We start from the raw sequence: 17,549 nt of genomic DNA, 5'->3' as shown, positions 1-17,549 counted from the left end.
TATTCTGGCAAGGACTTCAACTTTCTCTTTAAAGTCTTGAAGTTAGCATACATGCTGTAAGCATTGTAGTCAGCTATCTTTAGTTCTGTGTACTTAATAGAAACAGTGGAAGGAAGATTCTTTAACAATTCTAATATTAAATAGAATCTGTGCCTTTGAGCCAAATATTAGCCATAAATTTCACCAGAGTAACTGCATGAAAAAAATGAATATTTCAAAATGAATGGGGGAAATATTCAAAGGAGATAAAGTCATGTTTAATTTCAGGTAGACAGATAATGAAAAGGATGGCTTAATGAAAGAATGCTAAAAGTGGTGACCTTCCCACAACTTAAGAGTGAAAACAAAGAGCTCTGAAAAAAAATCCAGGTAATTCAAAAAAAATCTCAAGCAATAATGAGGTTCCTTGTATTGAAGATGCATGACTTTTCTGAATAAAATTGTTTAAGAACTCAGAGTTTAAGATTTCAATAGTGTAAGAATTCAGAATGACAGTAGTTTTAGAAGTACTGGGAACATTCGAAGAGATTCATTGCAATTAAGTCAAATTTTTCCATGATGTTAATAAACAATGTTTTCATAGCACTTTCTCTCACATAAAAGTAAACAACAAACTTTTCATGGCAGATGGAAAACAGATGAAATTAATCAGATTTACAAACTAAGATTTATAATATTCAATTAAATTTTCACTTATATAAGGATATGGATTTTCAAATACCTAGAAAAGAAATGAAACTATATACATACACGTATATCTAAATATCATGTTATATGCATATATATGTAATATTGCATTGCTGTTCACAGTTTGAATTTGTTTTATGATGATATTTAGATATAAGTAGTTATATATACATGCATAAATCTAAATATTTACATCTAAATATAGCTAAATATTGCATATATGTGTATATATACATATTAATATATAGATATATGTACACATCTAAATATTGCCTATTCGCAGTACATTTTTAACCTCTAAATTCTATGTTCAATTTTGTGTCAAGCAAAATATTCAGAATGTTCTGTTTTATGAGATTAAAATTCCCTTATTTCCCTTATTTCATTTCTGATTAAATAAATATACTTTACAAACCTACATCCATCCATCTCCTTTAACTCTCACTGCATCAACTATCCGGAGGTTAAAGATTTCCTCTGTTTCCCAGGGCATTTATGAATCTACAAATGTTACCAGTAAGTGAGGATTTATGTTGCAGCTCAATTCCACTCAATCTGGCATCCAACTTGCTGAGAGCAGAGCCATGGCTTTGATAAGCAGTGTTGTTTCTAAAAAATCCATGAACATCGCCAATCTATGCCCTAGGAACGAGAGGCCTGCAACCTTCCACAAGCAATGCTGAATTTGCTCTACTACAATAATGAATCTTTCCTTTTGCCATTCGCTGGATACATATCTGTCCTGAGTTGTTCCTTCTTCCTTTATGTAAACATAGCTATGTTCTTTTTATTCTCAATTTCTTGACTACGTTTTTTTTCACATATGGGAGCATACAGCATCTGCTGCCAAACCCATGCCAGATGGATTAACATTAATTATTGGAAAAATCTAAGGGAAAGGAGACTGAGGCACTTTTAATACTGTCAGGAGAGTACAGAGGGGTAACTAAAAAGCAGACAGTGATTGTCAGAGAGAAATGAAAGCCACAGGTCCAAGTTTCAGCAGATCCAATGCATTGCAAAAATCTGAGGAAGGCCTGCACTGATTTCACAATGTATTATGCATTTTTCTCTCTTCCAAGTTCTAAGCAAAATCTGCCAGAATGCATGGGCAGCTTGGTTGTTATTATTTAACTCAGTTAACAGACTTCTCTTGGTGCTCAGTCTATATGGACTCAGGGTAATATAAGTGACTACATAATTAAACAGGACATAGGAGGCGTCAAGGAGCCTAGGGGAAAGAGAAATACTCAGAAAGCCATGCCTTCTTGCAGGAGCCATGCTATCATTTTTATTATTCAGCTATCAGGATGTGTCAGCCTGGTATTCACCAGCACCAAACTCACATGGGCAGAACTCAGTAAATACTGTTTGACTAGCATCCTAGAGGGTGAATCAGTCCATATGTTGCTTTGTTTAACCTTTATCATGGTTGTAATTCACATTTATCGCTCTGGCTATAGCTGAGGCTAGGAGAATAAATCTAGTGAAAATCGCCTCACCCCAAAGTAATACTTTCAAATACCCTTTTTCGATGCCAAATGAAGCTGTCTAATACCACATTTAGGATGGCAGTTCCCATCATGTGCTTTCTCTTAAAAAATGTGTAAATATAATCTAGGTTGCAGAGATAAGAATTCTGAACTTTTAGTTCTTAATATAATTTTATGACATAAAAATGTTACCTTTTGTTGTCTCCCAGCCATTGGAGTGGTGAGCTAATATTTTGTGAAGCTCATATTTCTGAGCCCTATGCTATGATGAGGTAATACTGGAAAAGTTCTTGAAACTCATTCAAATGCTTTTGTTTGATTCTACTTAAAACTAAAATTATTTTTTGCCATGTGCTGAAGCTGGTAGTTTAGATTGACTGTAGCCATGAAAAGCAGAGCAAACCCTGGACACAAGGACTGACTAGTACTCCTTCTATATGGGCTGTCAAGTCACATCAATGCCCAACAGTGAAGAGCACTGATTTAAAGTAAGTATGTTGAGCTGCAATGCAGCTCAGTAGTAAATTGCTTGCCTAGCAGGTGCAACATTCTGGGTTCGATACCTGGTACCAAAGGGGAAAAAAAAAAACCTTCAAAGCATATGTATTTGGAGTATCTTTGCCTAAGAAGCTACCTTAGTACTCACTACTTTTTGAACTAATGATGAAGGATATGTTTATTATGATTATATATGTATGTATTAGATAAACCCATCTTCTAGTAATGCATCTTGCAAGATAGCAATGTTCTCAGGTTAAGCATGTTGGGATCACACTTCCCCCCACTCTGTTTTGATTTAAATCCTTCTGTTGTGAAAATATTTAAGAAGAGTGGAGGGCAGATTTTAAATGGCAAGTTTTTACTCTTGCTTTTAAAGAAAAGTGTGTTCATTTTTACTTGGGGTAAATGACAAAAATATATAGTTGAAATAGGGGTTAGTTTATAAAGTTCTGAGTAGTTCAATTAAGAATGTTGTTTTTAGTGGGTACTGATGGCTCCCATCTATAACTCTAGGTATTCAAAAAAGGCTGAAATCTGGAAAACCACAGTTCAAAGCCAATGTGAAAAGAAAAGTCTATGAAACTCTATCTCAAAATAACTAGTAAGAAGCAGGCTGGAAAATGATTCAAATGGCAGAATACAACTCTCACTACTGTTTCCCCCTCAGTCTATATCTATCTAACTATCTATCATACAGATAAAAAGTGTGTGTGTGTGTGTGTGTGTGTGTGTGTGTGTAGAAGTGCAGTTCCATAGTTGAGCCCAGTCTTGAGCAAAAAAGGAAAGCCATAGTGTGAGGCCTTGAGTTCAAGTACCTCATAGACATATAGAAAAGTTATATTTTAAGCAATGACTGACAAAGATTTTTAACTAAATTAACTTGTAAAGAAACTATTAATCAACATGAACTCCAAGAATTGGAAAAAAGAAGTTCTTATCATGTTCTCCATGCAGTTATTTCTATTTTTCGGTTTTTCTGTACCCTTTGTCTCATATATGAGCTTATCTGACCTGTGGAAGGGAATGGGAATCACAGAAACCGCAGGACAAAGGATGAACAAATGCAACAAAGATACTCACTTGACACTATGTTGGAAATGAACTTTACAACTGTGGGGAGGGGAGTGGTAAGTGGGAAAAATTGAGGGAGGGGATAACAGTGTTTAAAAAGAAACATACTCACTACCTTACTTTTTTTAAATTTTTTTTGGCCAGTACTGGGGCTTGGACTCAGGGCCTGAGCACTGTCCCTGGATTCTTTTTGCTCATAGCACTCTGCCACTTGAGCCACAGCGCCACTTCTGGCCATTTTCTGTATATGTGGTGCTGGGGAATCGAACCCAGGGCCTCATGTATATGAGGTAGGCACTCCTGCCACTAGGCCATATCCCCAGCCCACTACCTTACTTATGTAACTATAAACCCCCTGTTCATTACCTTTACAATAAAAAAATTTTAAAAAGAAACCATTAAGATGCTATAATCTAACACAGGTTATCAGGAATGCTGAATTTTCTAACCTGAGGTAAAGTTGGTGAAAGTTAGGTGCATTCATTAACACATCCCACCAGACACGCATATGTTTTACTGCATGGGTTCTGCGGTGACTTACAGAGCTGATAAATGGCTTAACAACAGTAAAAGGCAGAAACTCTTAGAAGGGAGTTGGAGTTAATTTAGAAGGAGCTAGTGCTCTTTGCTCTGCATTTCTAATGCCTTGCCTCGGTTTATTTATTTTACTTTTTTTTTTTTTTTGGCAAACTAGCACCCATTTCCAGAGGCTGAATAAATCTGCCCAAGACATGATGACCAATTATGCAAAAAGTACTCCTTTGGTTGTCAGTCTTACCAAGTAGCAATTCAAAGTCTATTTTTATATCAACAAGTAGAAAGTCCATGTTCGTCAAGATCATTTTTTCCTGAGACAGAAAACATTGTCCACCATAGATGAGCAAGTAGATTTAAAAACAAAAAAAAGCCAAAAAACATTTGCTGCAGACATGTTCAGACAAACACTGCTGATGTTTTGGCTCAGCGAGTCAATGAGGAAAACTTCCAAAGACATACTTGAAGTCACACACACAAAAATTCAAATTGAAAGCTACTCAGGGGCATTCCTTCAGGGTCATCTATGACAAGGCATTTCCACCCAGATTTCAGAGCAGAGAGAATTACCACTTCCATCATTCGTCCTAGTTGCTCATTGAACATCAATACTGTAGGCGGTGAAGCGATATATAACTTGTACATGTATAGATGGAGATGGAGATACAAAAGAGCAAATGTACATGTGCAAATGTAGCTTACATTTTCCAGCTGCCAATATTCTGCTCATCTAAGTTCATTTTGTCCTGGGGAAGCATGACGTTAGACACAGGTAGGTACACCTATGCATTCACCCACACACGTACCAGGTGAACAGGTGTGTGCATGAGCAGGGGAGCATGCACGGAGTCATGCATGCGAATTCCTCTTTATCCTAAATGGTGTCCGCTTCGTTATTCAGATGGAAAGCTAGACAGAGGTTCTGGGCTGTCTCTGTTTCTCTTCAGATGTCCAGGGGCTCCTGCCAACGTTTGAGTGAACCAAGCCAATACGGAGTGACTTAGAAAGGCTGTCTAGAGCGCGATCGAATGAGACAGGGCTTGAGTCCGGGGAGAAGGGAGGGCTGGTCCTTTTCCTTCCGCAGCGTGGATCCAGGATGAGACCCACACCAGCAATGAGGCCTCCAGGCCTCACTGGAAGGCGGGCAGACCAAGCAGCTCCGGCTGGATGTCCTGGAGCGAGCTCAGCACCAGCGTGGCCTTTTTGGTCAATTCTGGGTCCAAGTTCGCATCCGCAACCATGATGACCTGCATCCCAGCTGCCAGGGCTGCCTCCACTCCATTGGGAGAATCTTCCAGAACCAGGCAGTTTTCTGGGGCGGCAGGGGGAGAGAATCTCTTGGCACAGATGAGAAAAATGTCCGGGGCTGGCTTGCCTTGCTGGACCTCGGGGTCATCTCCCACCACAATGTGGTGAAACAAGCCAAATAACTCCTTGTGGCTGACAGTCTTCCTGTCGAAGGACTCGGCGCCCGAGCTGGTGGCCACGGCCACGGGGATGTGGTGCTGGTGCAGGTGGCGGACCAGATTCTCGGCCCCGGGCATCATCTGGATTTGGGGGCACAGGTCGCTCATCCTCTGCTGGCTCTCAAACACCAGCTCCTCCTTGGCCATCGGCAGCTTGAGGAGGTCGATGATGGTCTGCGCCGCGTCCGCGGCCCGGGACCCCATCACCTTTGACTTGACCATCCAGCTGAACAACTTCCCGTGGCTCTTGCAGATTTCCTGATACACTTGGGTCTGGAGGGATTCGGTGTCCAGGAGCAGCCCGTCCATGTCGAAGATGACGTGGGTGACAGGCCTGAGGGTGGCCATGGCGCGACCTCCCCGGCACCTGTGGCTGCGGGAAGACCCCACGCGCCCTCGGCCCGTGCGCTGACCGTTCTGTCAGTCAACAGAAATAAGCATGAGCAACAGTCTCTCTCTCTCTCTCTCTCTCTCTCTCTCTCTCTCTCTCTCTCTCTCTCTCTCTCTCTCTCTCTCTCTCTCTCTCTTTCCCTCTCCCTCCCTCTCTCTCCCTTTTTTTCTCTCTCTCTGATTTCTCTCCTTCTGGCCTCCTTTGCTCTACTCCCTTCCACATTTCTTCTTTTCTTTTCTCCTCCCTTCTCTTTCTCTCCTCTATTTTCCTGTTCACCTCTGCTTTTGTTCCTTTCCTCTCCCCACTTTCCCCTTCCCTCCCATCTCCTCTCCTCCCTTCCAGTCTGCTCCCCTCTCCTGCTCTTCCTGTCCTTCCCTTCCTCTCCTCCATTCTCTCCTCCCCTTTTTCTTCTTCTCCTCTATCTTCTCATTTCATCTCCCTCTACTCTCTACCATATTTTCCCTCTCCCCATTCTCCTCATTCCCTCCATTCTTCTCTTTTCTGTGTCTCTCCTATACTGTCCCCCTCCCCTCCTCCCCTTCACCTCCTCTCCTTCCCTCCATTCTGCCTTTGCTCTGTCTCTCTTCCCACTCTATTTCTCTTGTCTGTCATCATCTCCACCCTCTTTCCATTTTGATTTCACCCAGCATCCCAAATGTGATGTTCCTGCTGCATCTTCATAACCCAGTGGTCATGAGAAAGCAAATTCCACTCCAAGTGTGGGGCACCTAATGTTCCTTGAGAGACAATAGCTCTTGGTGCATAGAGTTTGGGGTTTTAAGAGCTAGAAAAATCCTTTGTGGAAAATAAAGTAGACCATGTCCCATCTGTGTGGTAAGCTTACAGGACCCTCCCTGTCACACATAGGGTAATGCTGTAGCTCCTGACCTTGGGCTGCTAGTCCTTAGGCACTCACGTCTTGACTTGGTATCTGTATGTTGTATATATTATAAGTAGGCAGGTCACATGAACCTACTATTATTTTCCTTTATTTTCTGTAAAAACCTTAGGCATTTCATTTTTAATTAATCTTGTTTTACACGGTCTTTTATCAACACATATTAATTGTATCAAAATAATAGGGCTTTGATCATATTTGCCCCCTCATTGCCATTTCTTGTCCAACTCTCTGACCTCCCACTAACTCTCTTCTTCTTTCCAAATAACCTTGGTTCTAATGTCATTAAAAAAAAAAATCTAGATTCTGTATCTGAGTGAAAGCATGCAATATTCGTGAGAATCTTCTGTCACTTAGTATGATCTTCCTTTCCATCTATGGTTCATGCCAGTGGCTTGATCTCATTCTTCTTCATAGCTAAATAACCAGCTGTGGTGCATGTACGCCACACTTATCCACCTGCAGCTGGCCAATCCCAATATGCGGCTAGGTGAAGATGCCACCATTAACATGCGCGTGGAGGTATCTTCACTGGTCAATGGCTCACAGCTTTGGGTGCATACACAGGAATGGCACAGCAGACTCCTCATGTGGAAGTTCTAGTTTTACTGTGTTGAGGAATATCCATCAATATTTCCATAGGGGCTGAGCTTATTTGCATCTCAGGACAGCCAAACTCACCCAAGATCAGCAGTTACTTGGTTCTTCCCGTCAGATAGCGATTCTCACTGTATGTTTGATTTACCTTTCTCTAGTGACTAAAGAAGTTGAACTTTTTTTTTTCTATGCATTTATTGGCCACTTGTATTTCTTTGGAGATAGTCATTTCCTATGCATATCTCCAATCCCAGGCTCTTTGTCAGGGAGGAGCTCTCAGCCTGGAACAATTTATGCTTAGCTAGCTCTTCATTTCCTTCAGTTCCAAATGCATCCTGTTCCCAGTTCCCTTCCCTGCATAACATTTACAAAACAATAGGTCCTGCCACAATGGCTCACACCTGTAATTTTAGCTGCACAGAAGGCTGATTGCTGAGGATCCTGGTTCAAAGCTAGCTTGGGCAAAAATGTCTATAAGCAAAAATCCAAAAGTGGAGATATAGATCAAGTGGTAGAACACCAGCCCTGAGCACAAAAGCTAAGCATAAGTTCAAGGCCTTAAGTCCAATTCCCAGTACTAGCACCAAAACCCAACCCAATCAAATAAAAACAAATGAATACCACCAAAAGTAGCAATTCCTCTTCCCTCTTCTCCTCATTTCCTTTTGTATCTTCATAATATACTTTAGTATCTTCATAATAATAATAATTTACCACATCTTAACATTTTAGAATATTTTACTATTGAAGTGTGATAGTTTTTTATGTATAAGCTATAAAAAACTAGACGTAATCCATAGGATTATAAAAAAAAGCTTCAGAGCATTGCTAATATTTCACATTGGCCTCTGTCTGTGTATGCAGTCAAATTGTGACTTAAAGAGAATAAAAGCTCCCCAAATCAAAAGCTCAAAGAAATAAAAAATAAGGAACAAATTAAAGTATTTGTAAGGCATGAAAATGATGGTTTATGGTTAAGTGTACTAATTCCATGTAGTAACAAGGGGAATAGAAGCAGACTAACTGGAATTTTAAATTGCCGGAGAGGGAGAACTTTTCTCATTATGCAGCTGAAAATGATTTTACATCAGGGAAAGCTCTGGAATTCTTCTTTTAAAAAGATGATTGTGAAAATTACCTCCTAGAGATCATTTATCTGTCCTGTAACTCCAGCTCAATATAGCAAATGGACTATTTCCAAAGCTGATGCTGGAAGAAATAAAACGCATTCCCTAATTGTTCTCAGATAATTTGGATTGCTTGTGGGAAGACAATGTAGATACTTCAAATTCTGCTTTTTTTGTGTAGTGATTTTAATCAATGCAAGCAAATTAACTAAATATGGCAAATAATCTTTCCAATTATAATAAGCAAAAGCAATAGGACTGAACTGGTTAAAACAAGGTAGTTTTATGAACTGGAATTATTTGATTTGTAACTTATAAATGATAAAGGAATAGTTTTTCAAAACTACCATCTCAACTTTGCCCAAAGAGTAGCTGTTTGGTTTACTCTTATGTTTAGCTTTCCAACTGGCTTGAAATAGTTTAATAGCTAATTAGATAGATCTAGATATAATTCAAACTATAATGAAGTATATGTTGAGCTTCATTTATTAACCACCTCTGGATCAGTAGCAGATAGGGCAAGTTAATACACATGCATTAAAATATAACAACAGTTTCTTGTTTTGTGCTGACACTGGACTTGAGCTCAGGACATAAATGTTATTCCTTTGGTTTATTGCTCAAGGCTGGCACTCAAAGACTTGAGCCACACCTCCATTTCTAGATTTTTCATGTTTAATTAGAGATAAGTATTTCTCAAAAATCTTTGTCTACTTGAGTTTGCTTTGATCCTTGATCATAATAGTTCAGCCTCCGAAGTAGCTAGGATTTGCAGGCACATGCTGCGGGCACACTTCTGTGATGATTTTTGAAATCAGCATTTGAAAGGTTAAAATTTTATTGAATTGTAGGTGTAAGTTTTTTCTTTAAAGGTAAAATATATTGGAGAGAACAGCAATTGTAATTAATCTGAAAGCAAGTGAGATAAAGACTGCTTTGTGGATAAATTAGGATTCAAATTATTCATTATAGTAAGCAACCCTCTCCTTCTTATAATGTTCATTTAAAATAGGCTTTTCTGAGAACATGAAAGAATTGATTATTCATCAATATTAATAGGAAGAACAGGAAACAGAGATCTAAGATATTAAAAATAATGAGAATAAGTTCACTTAGTAAATACTGTTTGCCTTACATAATATACTACCAGATATTTGGGCACCTTTATAAGGCCGCTGAACACCTCAAAGTACAATGAGGAATAGAATAGTCAGTGCTGGCAAAAGTCATGAGATCTGGGTGTGCAGTGTCATGGGAGAGCTCTTCTATACTGGATTTGATCTTTAGCACTATAAAAAAAAATTTTAAGAAAAAAAAAATTGAAAATGAGAAATTTATCTTCAGGAATAAAATGAAGAATTATTATTTGATTTGAGTTCTAAAGCAGAAATCAGATTATATACTGGATCAGAAATGGGTAAAAGACACTTCAAAAGGAATGGTTTGGGAAGAACATAGAAGCATGAAAAAGAAGAGTTCTACGAAACAATGGTATAAATACAGATAGTCGAGGCACTTGCAGGAGGGGTGAGACAACAATCTGTTGTCACTTTCTGGAGGGTCTTTTCTACCACAACAACCAGTGTTATGACTATCTGAGTCTCAACAACAGACTACTCTTTTTTAGATACTGTGAGATGTGTGACTGGGAATGACAATTTGGTGACTCAATTGAGGAAAAATGGCTGAGAGACTAATGTCAATAGGCCATTTCTCAATGGTTGGGAATCAGGCAAAATGACCCTATTGAATCATGTATGCATTCATGATTAGAGAATGCATTTAGTTTAGAGTAGACCACATGATAATTGTGGGTAGTTCGTCACATGATATGTTTTCAGCTAAGGCTAGATTTGAGAGGAAGTCATTGGGAATACCTCATTGTATAGTAAATCCAGAACAATAGAAACTCATTGTAAAGTCTGATAAACTGGGTGGTTACAGGTGGATGGTCCTTTGTTCTCAGCACTAAATGGTCACTTCTTCTGAATATTATGCTTCAACAATCCAGATTTCTTCTTCTTTTTTTTTTTTTTTTTTTTTTTGGCCAGTGCTGGGACTAGGACTCAGGGCCTGAGCACTGTCTCTGGCTTCTTTTTTCCTCAAGGCTAGCACTCTACCATTTGAGCCACAGTGCCACTTCTGGCGTTTTGTATGTGGTGCTAAGGAATTGAAACCAGGGCTTCATGTATATGAGGCAAGCACTCTATCATGAGGCCATATTTCTAGCCCTCAAGATTTCTTTTTGTAATTAAAGATGAACATTTCTCTTATCATGCTTCAACAATAAGGATTTTTTCATTTTTAAAGTTTATGTCAGCGAGATATCTTTCATAAGAAATATAAAGAGACATACATAAGTTTGCAAAGTTAATAATCATAATACATCTCATAAATGTAAAAAAGTAAGCAGAATGATTAAGTAATTGAGACCTGGGAATAGATCTTAAAAGTTGTTCTTGTCCAACTAATGTAGCATCTGATTCCACTGAGCAGTGAGAAATTTTAAATCTAACTCCACCTTTTCAGGATAAGACATGGAAAAATCCAACCCAGCAATTCCAAGTCATCTTCTGTTGTTGAGGACAAAAAGAAAAAAAGGAGTAAAGTCACCACTGCACAACTCGTGTTTATGAAAAGCAAGCTCCAATTTCATCCACAAGGTTTTTTTTTCCTAATACCTCTTTTAACTTTATGATGTAGTGGCAATCTTGCAACTTTTATGAATAAATTATAAAGCAGGCAAGCTGACAGACGTTGAGCCATCCTGTCTGGAGAAGTGTCTACTGAGTTAAGATTTAGTGCTTGTTATTTTGCATTCCACGCTAAGTAAGGTGCTCATGAGAAGCAGCCTCATGTTGAGTGACATACACAAGTGTAGAACATCCTTTTGACTTTGCATGTGGTTTGGGGGACCTTTGAAAGAAACTATAAGGCGGCATATGGTAAACCTAACAAAATGAAGCATCAGTTTGCCTGGAATCTAATTAGTGATGCTTTCTAACTGTTACCACTGCATTTCCTCTGACTCTATCCCTCCAAACATACCAGAAAGCTGAACACCACTTCTCCTGACCCAACTGTAACCAAGGAAAGCAGTCTACTAAAAAGGAGAAGAAAACCCAAGCACTTTGTTGAGTGCTTTTATTAAAAAAAAAAAATCATAGCAAACCCAATCCAGTCTAATGGAGAAGAGAGGAAGAGAAACATAGTGTTAAAACTTAGGTATACAAGCAATAGCACATTACTACTATTGTTATATGGTTAAAGTCAGAATGTGGTCTCATGTTTGCCTCTATATGTAGAAAATAAATGAATCTGCTAGTTATTTTTATATCTGTTCTATATTTACCCCCAAGCAGATCCCTCTTGGAGTCAGTCTTCAAATCCTTAGTTTTGATAGTACATTATGGATTGGCCATATTCTTTTCTATAATGATTAACTTGCATAATTTGTCCTTAGCTGTTACATATATATACATGCACATATAACAGAATTGCAGCATAGAGGATTAGAGAAAGACATGGGTGGGCTTGGATCTTCAAGGATAAGTAAAATTCCAAATACTCTAAGAAGAGGTTGATATGATACATTGTTATTTCTCCTCTTCCATCCGTTTTATTTATTTATTCATTCATTCATTCGGTGCCAGTCCCAGAGCTTGAACTCAGGGACTGGGTGTTTTCCCTGAACCTCTTTTGGTCAAAACTAGGCACCCTATCACTTCAGCCATGGCTTCACTTCCAGTCTTTCTGGTAATTTAGTGGAGATAAGAGTCTCACAGACTTATTCCCTGGGCTGGTCCACGATCATCAGATCTCACCCTCCCAAATAGCGAGGATTACAGGCATGAGCCATGGGCACCCAGCTTTTTTTCCATTTCTTACTTGTCACTGATTCTCCTACACCTACTGCTCTGCCTTCACGCATACCTACACACCTTTGAACCTGCTAACTTCTTTTTTTTTTGGCCAGTCCTGGGCCTTGGACTCAGGGCCCGAGCACCGTCCCTGGCTTCTTCCCGCTCAAGGCTAGCACTCTGCCACTTGAGCCACAGCGCCGCTTCTGGCCGTTTTCTGTATATGTGGTGCTGGGGAATCGAACCTAGGGCCTCGTGTATCTGAGGCAGGCACTCTTGCCACTAGGCTATATCCCCAGCCCTGACTTCTTAATAGCTGATGTATTTTCTCTTTCCTTTGTTCCAAGGCCAAGCCCCTCATACAGGGTTGACTGCCCACTCCATGGCAGCTTTGCCAGCCTTTTAGCAAATCTTCAAAATCAAAGCCATTTGTGTTTTAGGAGTGGAAAAAGACAAAAAACCCAAACCTTTCCTGTCGAAAGGGCAATCACACACACACACACACGCACACACACACACACACACACACACAGATGAAGAAAACCTTTACAATGACTGTGTCTTTTTGAACAGAGTGTTTCTTTATAGTCGTGATATGCCTAGTATTGCTATGGCTACTTTCCTGAATGGCTCACACAAAGTGAACCTAATAATCCAATATCATACTGTGGGGAGAAATCCTTTCTGTTTACTCTCATTAATGCTTTGCTGCTAAGTATGCATGACATTTCCTTTCAAAGATCTTCTTGTTTAATGGCTCAACAGCAGACTCCTCTGACTCAGTGACTCAATTCCCTAATATTTTGAATCATCTGGCCAAATATGAGTCAGAGCAATAAAGCTCTTTTGAAACACTTAAGATATTTGCACTTTAGGGACATAGGTAAATGTAAACAATTTTGCCATTCCAAGACTACGGGGGTAGTAGAAAAACAGTACTTTCTATATTCATATCTCATTTTTTTGAATGGACAATATTTATCTGGAGAAAGTGATCCTTTTTTTCTTTAAACTTAAGGTGACTGCAGTGAACATTTGTGGCATTTAAATAAAAATTTTACTGACAGCTGCTGTGTTTCACTTCATGTTAATTTACCATGATTTTCTTTTGCAGGCCATTTGGCAATGACAGCCAACATGGGAATAACTGTTTCATCAGATTGTGTTTATACTGGGGCATATTAGCAACTGGCATTTTGTTTCTCTGAAAGATGGAATGAAAATATGAAGCCAAATGCCAGAGTTTCAGTCTAGAATATTCTCTGCCTTGCAGTCTGATTAATGTGACTACATCCACCCAAGCAACTTTTTAATTTTTTTCTTTTTGAAAGTCTTCTAGCTTTCTCTTCTTTGTCATGAGTCTATGTTTATTGGGGTGTTAGGTAATGTTTTCATTTCTCTTCTATTATCATTATTTTGCAATTTTTATTCTCTCTCACATCTCATCTCAGTAGATTTGTATTGGTCTCAGGATATCTAGTTAGAAAATTGGTCTTGATACATCAAGGAAAGACTAAGGCCATACTGAAATGGTGAAAGCAGAAGCACTTATTTGTAATAGACATTTCATAAAATGTATACCAATGGAGAGCATATTTTATGGTTGTGTTATATCATAGTTTATCTAAATTTTAATTCTTGAATAATTATTTCCTTCCACACTTTCTCCTCCACCAAGCAATTGGAATGGGATTTGATAAGAGAAAAATCTGGAAGCTGGTTACTTGTACAAATTGTCTCAACCTTCTTTTTTTTTATTATCAAACTGAATTACAGGGAGGTTAGTTTCATACATTAGGCATTGGATACATTTTTTTGTACTGTTATCTCATCCCTGGTTCCCACTCCCCTCTCCCCCTTTCCCTTCCCCCACCATGAGTTGTTCAGTTAATTTACACCAAACAGTTTTGCAAGTACTGCTTTTGTAGTTGTTTGTCTTTTTTTACCCTGTGTCTCTTGAATTTGGTATTCCCTTTCAATTTCCTAGTTCTAACACCAGTATACACGGTTTCCAATATACTCAGATAAGACACAGAGATAGTGTAGGTACAACCACAGGAGGGTGATACAAGAAGATCATCATTAATTGAAGCTACAGTTACACATAGCACGTTGAAAGTAGTTACAACTGTGATATAACAATCTTTTCCATAACCCGGAGTTCATTTCACTTAGCATCATCTTATGTGTTCATAAGGGTATAGCTATTGGGCTCTTGTGATCCTCTGCTGTGACTTGCCTAAACCTGTTCTAATTATTCCCTATAAGGGAGACCATAGAGTCCATGTTTCTTTGGGTCTGGCTCACTTCACTTACCTTCTTAACCTTGCTGTTTCTTCATTACTTTCCCCTCTTGAACCCTGGATTTTGTGTCCACTTCCATTTTTTTTTCTTTTTTTTATTTTTTTCATTTTATTTTTTTGCCAGTCCTGGGCCTTGGACTCAGGGCCTGAGCACTGTCCCTGACTTTTTTTTGCTCAAGGCTAGCACTCTGCCACTTCAGCCACAGCGCCACTCTGGCCATTTTCTATATATGTGGTGCTGAGAAATCGAACCCAGGGTTTCATGTATATGAGTTGAGCACTCTTGCCACTAGGCCATATTCCCAGCCTCCACTTCCATTTTTTAAATTTTATTACAGTGTCATTGAACTGCCTCATCTCTGAAATAAATTTCCTTTAAAATAAATCATATTTAATAAATTAATAAATATATTAATACAAGTACATATATAAATAAAAATAATTGATTAAATTATAAATATAAAAATAAATCAGTATTTATTGAAAATCATTTCTTGTAAGTGTTTTAAGAGATTGATAGTCTTTGTTATTACTGTTGCTGAGTCATTGTTTTAATTTTGTTCTTTGGAGCTATTTCTTGGATATGATTATATTAGTTACAAGTTGCTTGCCGAATTAAATCAGATAGGGGATATCAGACAGTGGCGTTGAAGAGAGCTCTGAAGCTTGGATGAAAATGTTCCAAGTTTACCTTGCTGGGAGAGAATGGCTGTTGGAAATTTCTGACAACTCTACTTTTCATCTGTTTTATGTCCTGCGGTTTTGCTGTCAATGAGAAGTTCTACGGTGAAAAGAAAGACTTTGTAAATCACAGAAAAACTTTCAAGTCCAAGAAGGAAATAAGCCAATTTACCTATGGCAGACAAATGTGTGCAGACTTGCCAGCCCATCTAGGTCAAAACTAAGTATGGGAGAAAAGTGTAATTCCCACTTAGATTTCAGGAAAGCCTGACACATGGGGCTGGAAAAGCCTGGAGGACAGATTCCTCACATGGCAAGTGAAATAACATTTGCGTGATGAGACAACATGGCTGTTTGAAGTTTCACACTCAGATTACAAGCAAGAGTACTTAGTGGAAGGACTTGGAATTGTAAAGGTTTCTTTCTGTGAAAGATTCAGCATTCTGTCAGAAAGAAATTGGGAGTTTTGCCAGGCACTGGTGACTCATGCCTGTAATTCTAGCTATTCAGGAGACTAAGATCTGAGGGTCACAGTTCAAAGTCAGCTCAGGAAAGAAAGTCCATTAGACTCTTCGCTTCAATTAACTACCAAAAAGCCAGAAGTGGAGCTATCCTTGCGCAAAAAAAAAAAAAGGCTAGGGAGAGCATCAAACCCCAATTGAGTTCAAGCCCCAGAACCAGCACATACATGCGCGCGCGCACACACACACACACACATTAAATGAATAAATAAAGACATTTCAGACTCTAGTCCTTAAAGTTCAAGCAAAGGAATTTCTGGCTAACGTTTTATTTTATGGATATTGGATATAGATTTTAAAACAAAACTGGATGTGGTAACTACGGTAAACTCACTGAAAGCAACATTCATTGCAATAAAATGTTTTTAGTGTCTGTGCACCTGTCAACTCTTTGGCCTGGAAAACAATAGCAGGAGATAGAAGTTAATACAACTTTCTCAGGGTGGACTATGAACTATTGAGTAAATGCTTTGTTTCTGGAGAACAAAGGAGAAATTACCATGTGGAAACGTTTTTCTTTTTTTTTTTTCTCTTTAAGTAAAGGACTGTTTTCTAAAAATAAAATCAGGCAATATATTTTTAGCCATTTAAAAATGAGAAACACAAGGGTCTGCGTCAATTTTTTAAGAAATCTTGCCAGAAGTAAATCCCTAAAAGTCATAATTCAAAAAATGCAAATGTGGAACGAGCCACCAAATACTCTATCACGAGTTTCTGCTGTGATGTGGCTCTGAGAGAGAGAAATAAGTGTGTGTGTGCACCCTGCCATGCATGTGAATATTTGATGTTCAAAATAATCAATAATCTGAGTAGCAGCATTTTCATTGGATAGAAGCAGAAAGTTTACACGTTGCTTCTTCTTGATTGTACCCTTTCCTCACTGGAGGAACTAGATGTGTGGAAAAGAAGGATAGTTTATACTTGACAGCCTGAAGTGGATAAGTGAGGGTGCCATGTAGCCCTCTTCAGCATCTACCTGTATTGAGGTGTCTTCTTTTGAAATATTAGCAAGTACCACAACTTCATTGCAGATGTTCTGACTTACCTACTGTGGTTATCTTAAAAAAAATTATATCTTGTCAGGCAGTCACTGATAGATCAAAGGTTATCATCCTGGCTACTCAGAAGACTGAGATTTGGGGGTCACAGTTCTAAGCCAGCCCATGTAGATAAAGCTTTGAAAGTCTTGAGTTAGTCGGCAAAAAGTTGGAACTGGAGGTGTGGCTCAAGTGGTAGAACAGTGCTCTAGTGAGTGCTCAAGGCCTCTGTTGACCCCGCTCTAATCCAGCATCTCTAGGCTGGCCTATGATAGTTTACCACATCAGAGATTCTTCTCTCTTGGTGACTGCATTTACTGTTGTTTCTGCTGAAATCAGCTAAACACAAGGGTGTCTTCTCTTGTCTTGGTTCATAGGGCTT

The 17,549-nt window shown here is 38.8% G+C and overlaps 2 protein-coding genes across 2 annotated transcripts in view; both read right to left on the bottom strand.

Annotated features, from left to right (window-relative positions):
* Arsj (arylsulfatase family member J) overlaps nt 1–17,549 on the bottom strand; it is a 50,585-nt gene that overhangs the window by 14,718 nt on the left and 18,318 nt on the right. The gene's annotated exons all lie outside the window — the stretch shown is intronic.
* LOC125341467 (pseudouridine 5'-phosphatase) lies at nt 5,409–6,164 on the bottom strand. The gene has a single exon (XM_048333522.1). The coding sequence runs from the start codon at nt 6,098–6,100 to the stop codon at nt 5,417–5,419; it is 684 nt and encodes a 227-aa protein (XP_048189479.1). The 5' UTR covers nt 6,101–6,164; the 3' UTR covers nt 5,409–5,416.

Source organism: Perognathus longimembris, chromosome 24, assembly GCF_023159225.1.
Source record: "Perognathus longimembris pacificus isolate PPM17 chromosome 24, ASM2315922v1, whole genome shotgun sequence".
Classification (NCBI taxonomy): Eukaryota; Metazoa; Chordata; class Mammalia; order Rodentia; family Heteromyidae; genus Perognathus; species Perognathus longimembris.
Note: the sequence above shows the minus strand (reverse complement) of the source record. Positions and strands in the feature narration are given on the sequence as shown.

What these genes read in the sequence shown, in the direction of transcription:
- LOC125341467 (XM_048333522.1), bottom strand. Translation starts at nt 6,100, where the DNA reads ATGGCCACCCTCAGGCCTGTCACCCACGTCATCTTCGACATGGACGGG.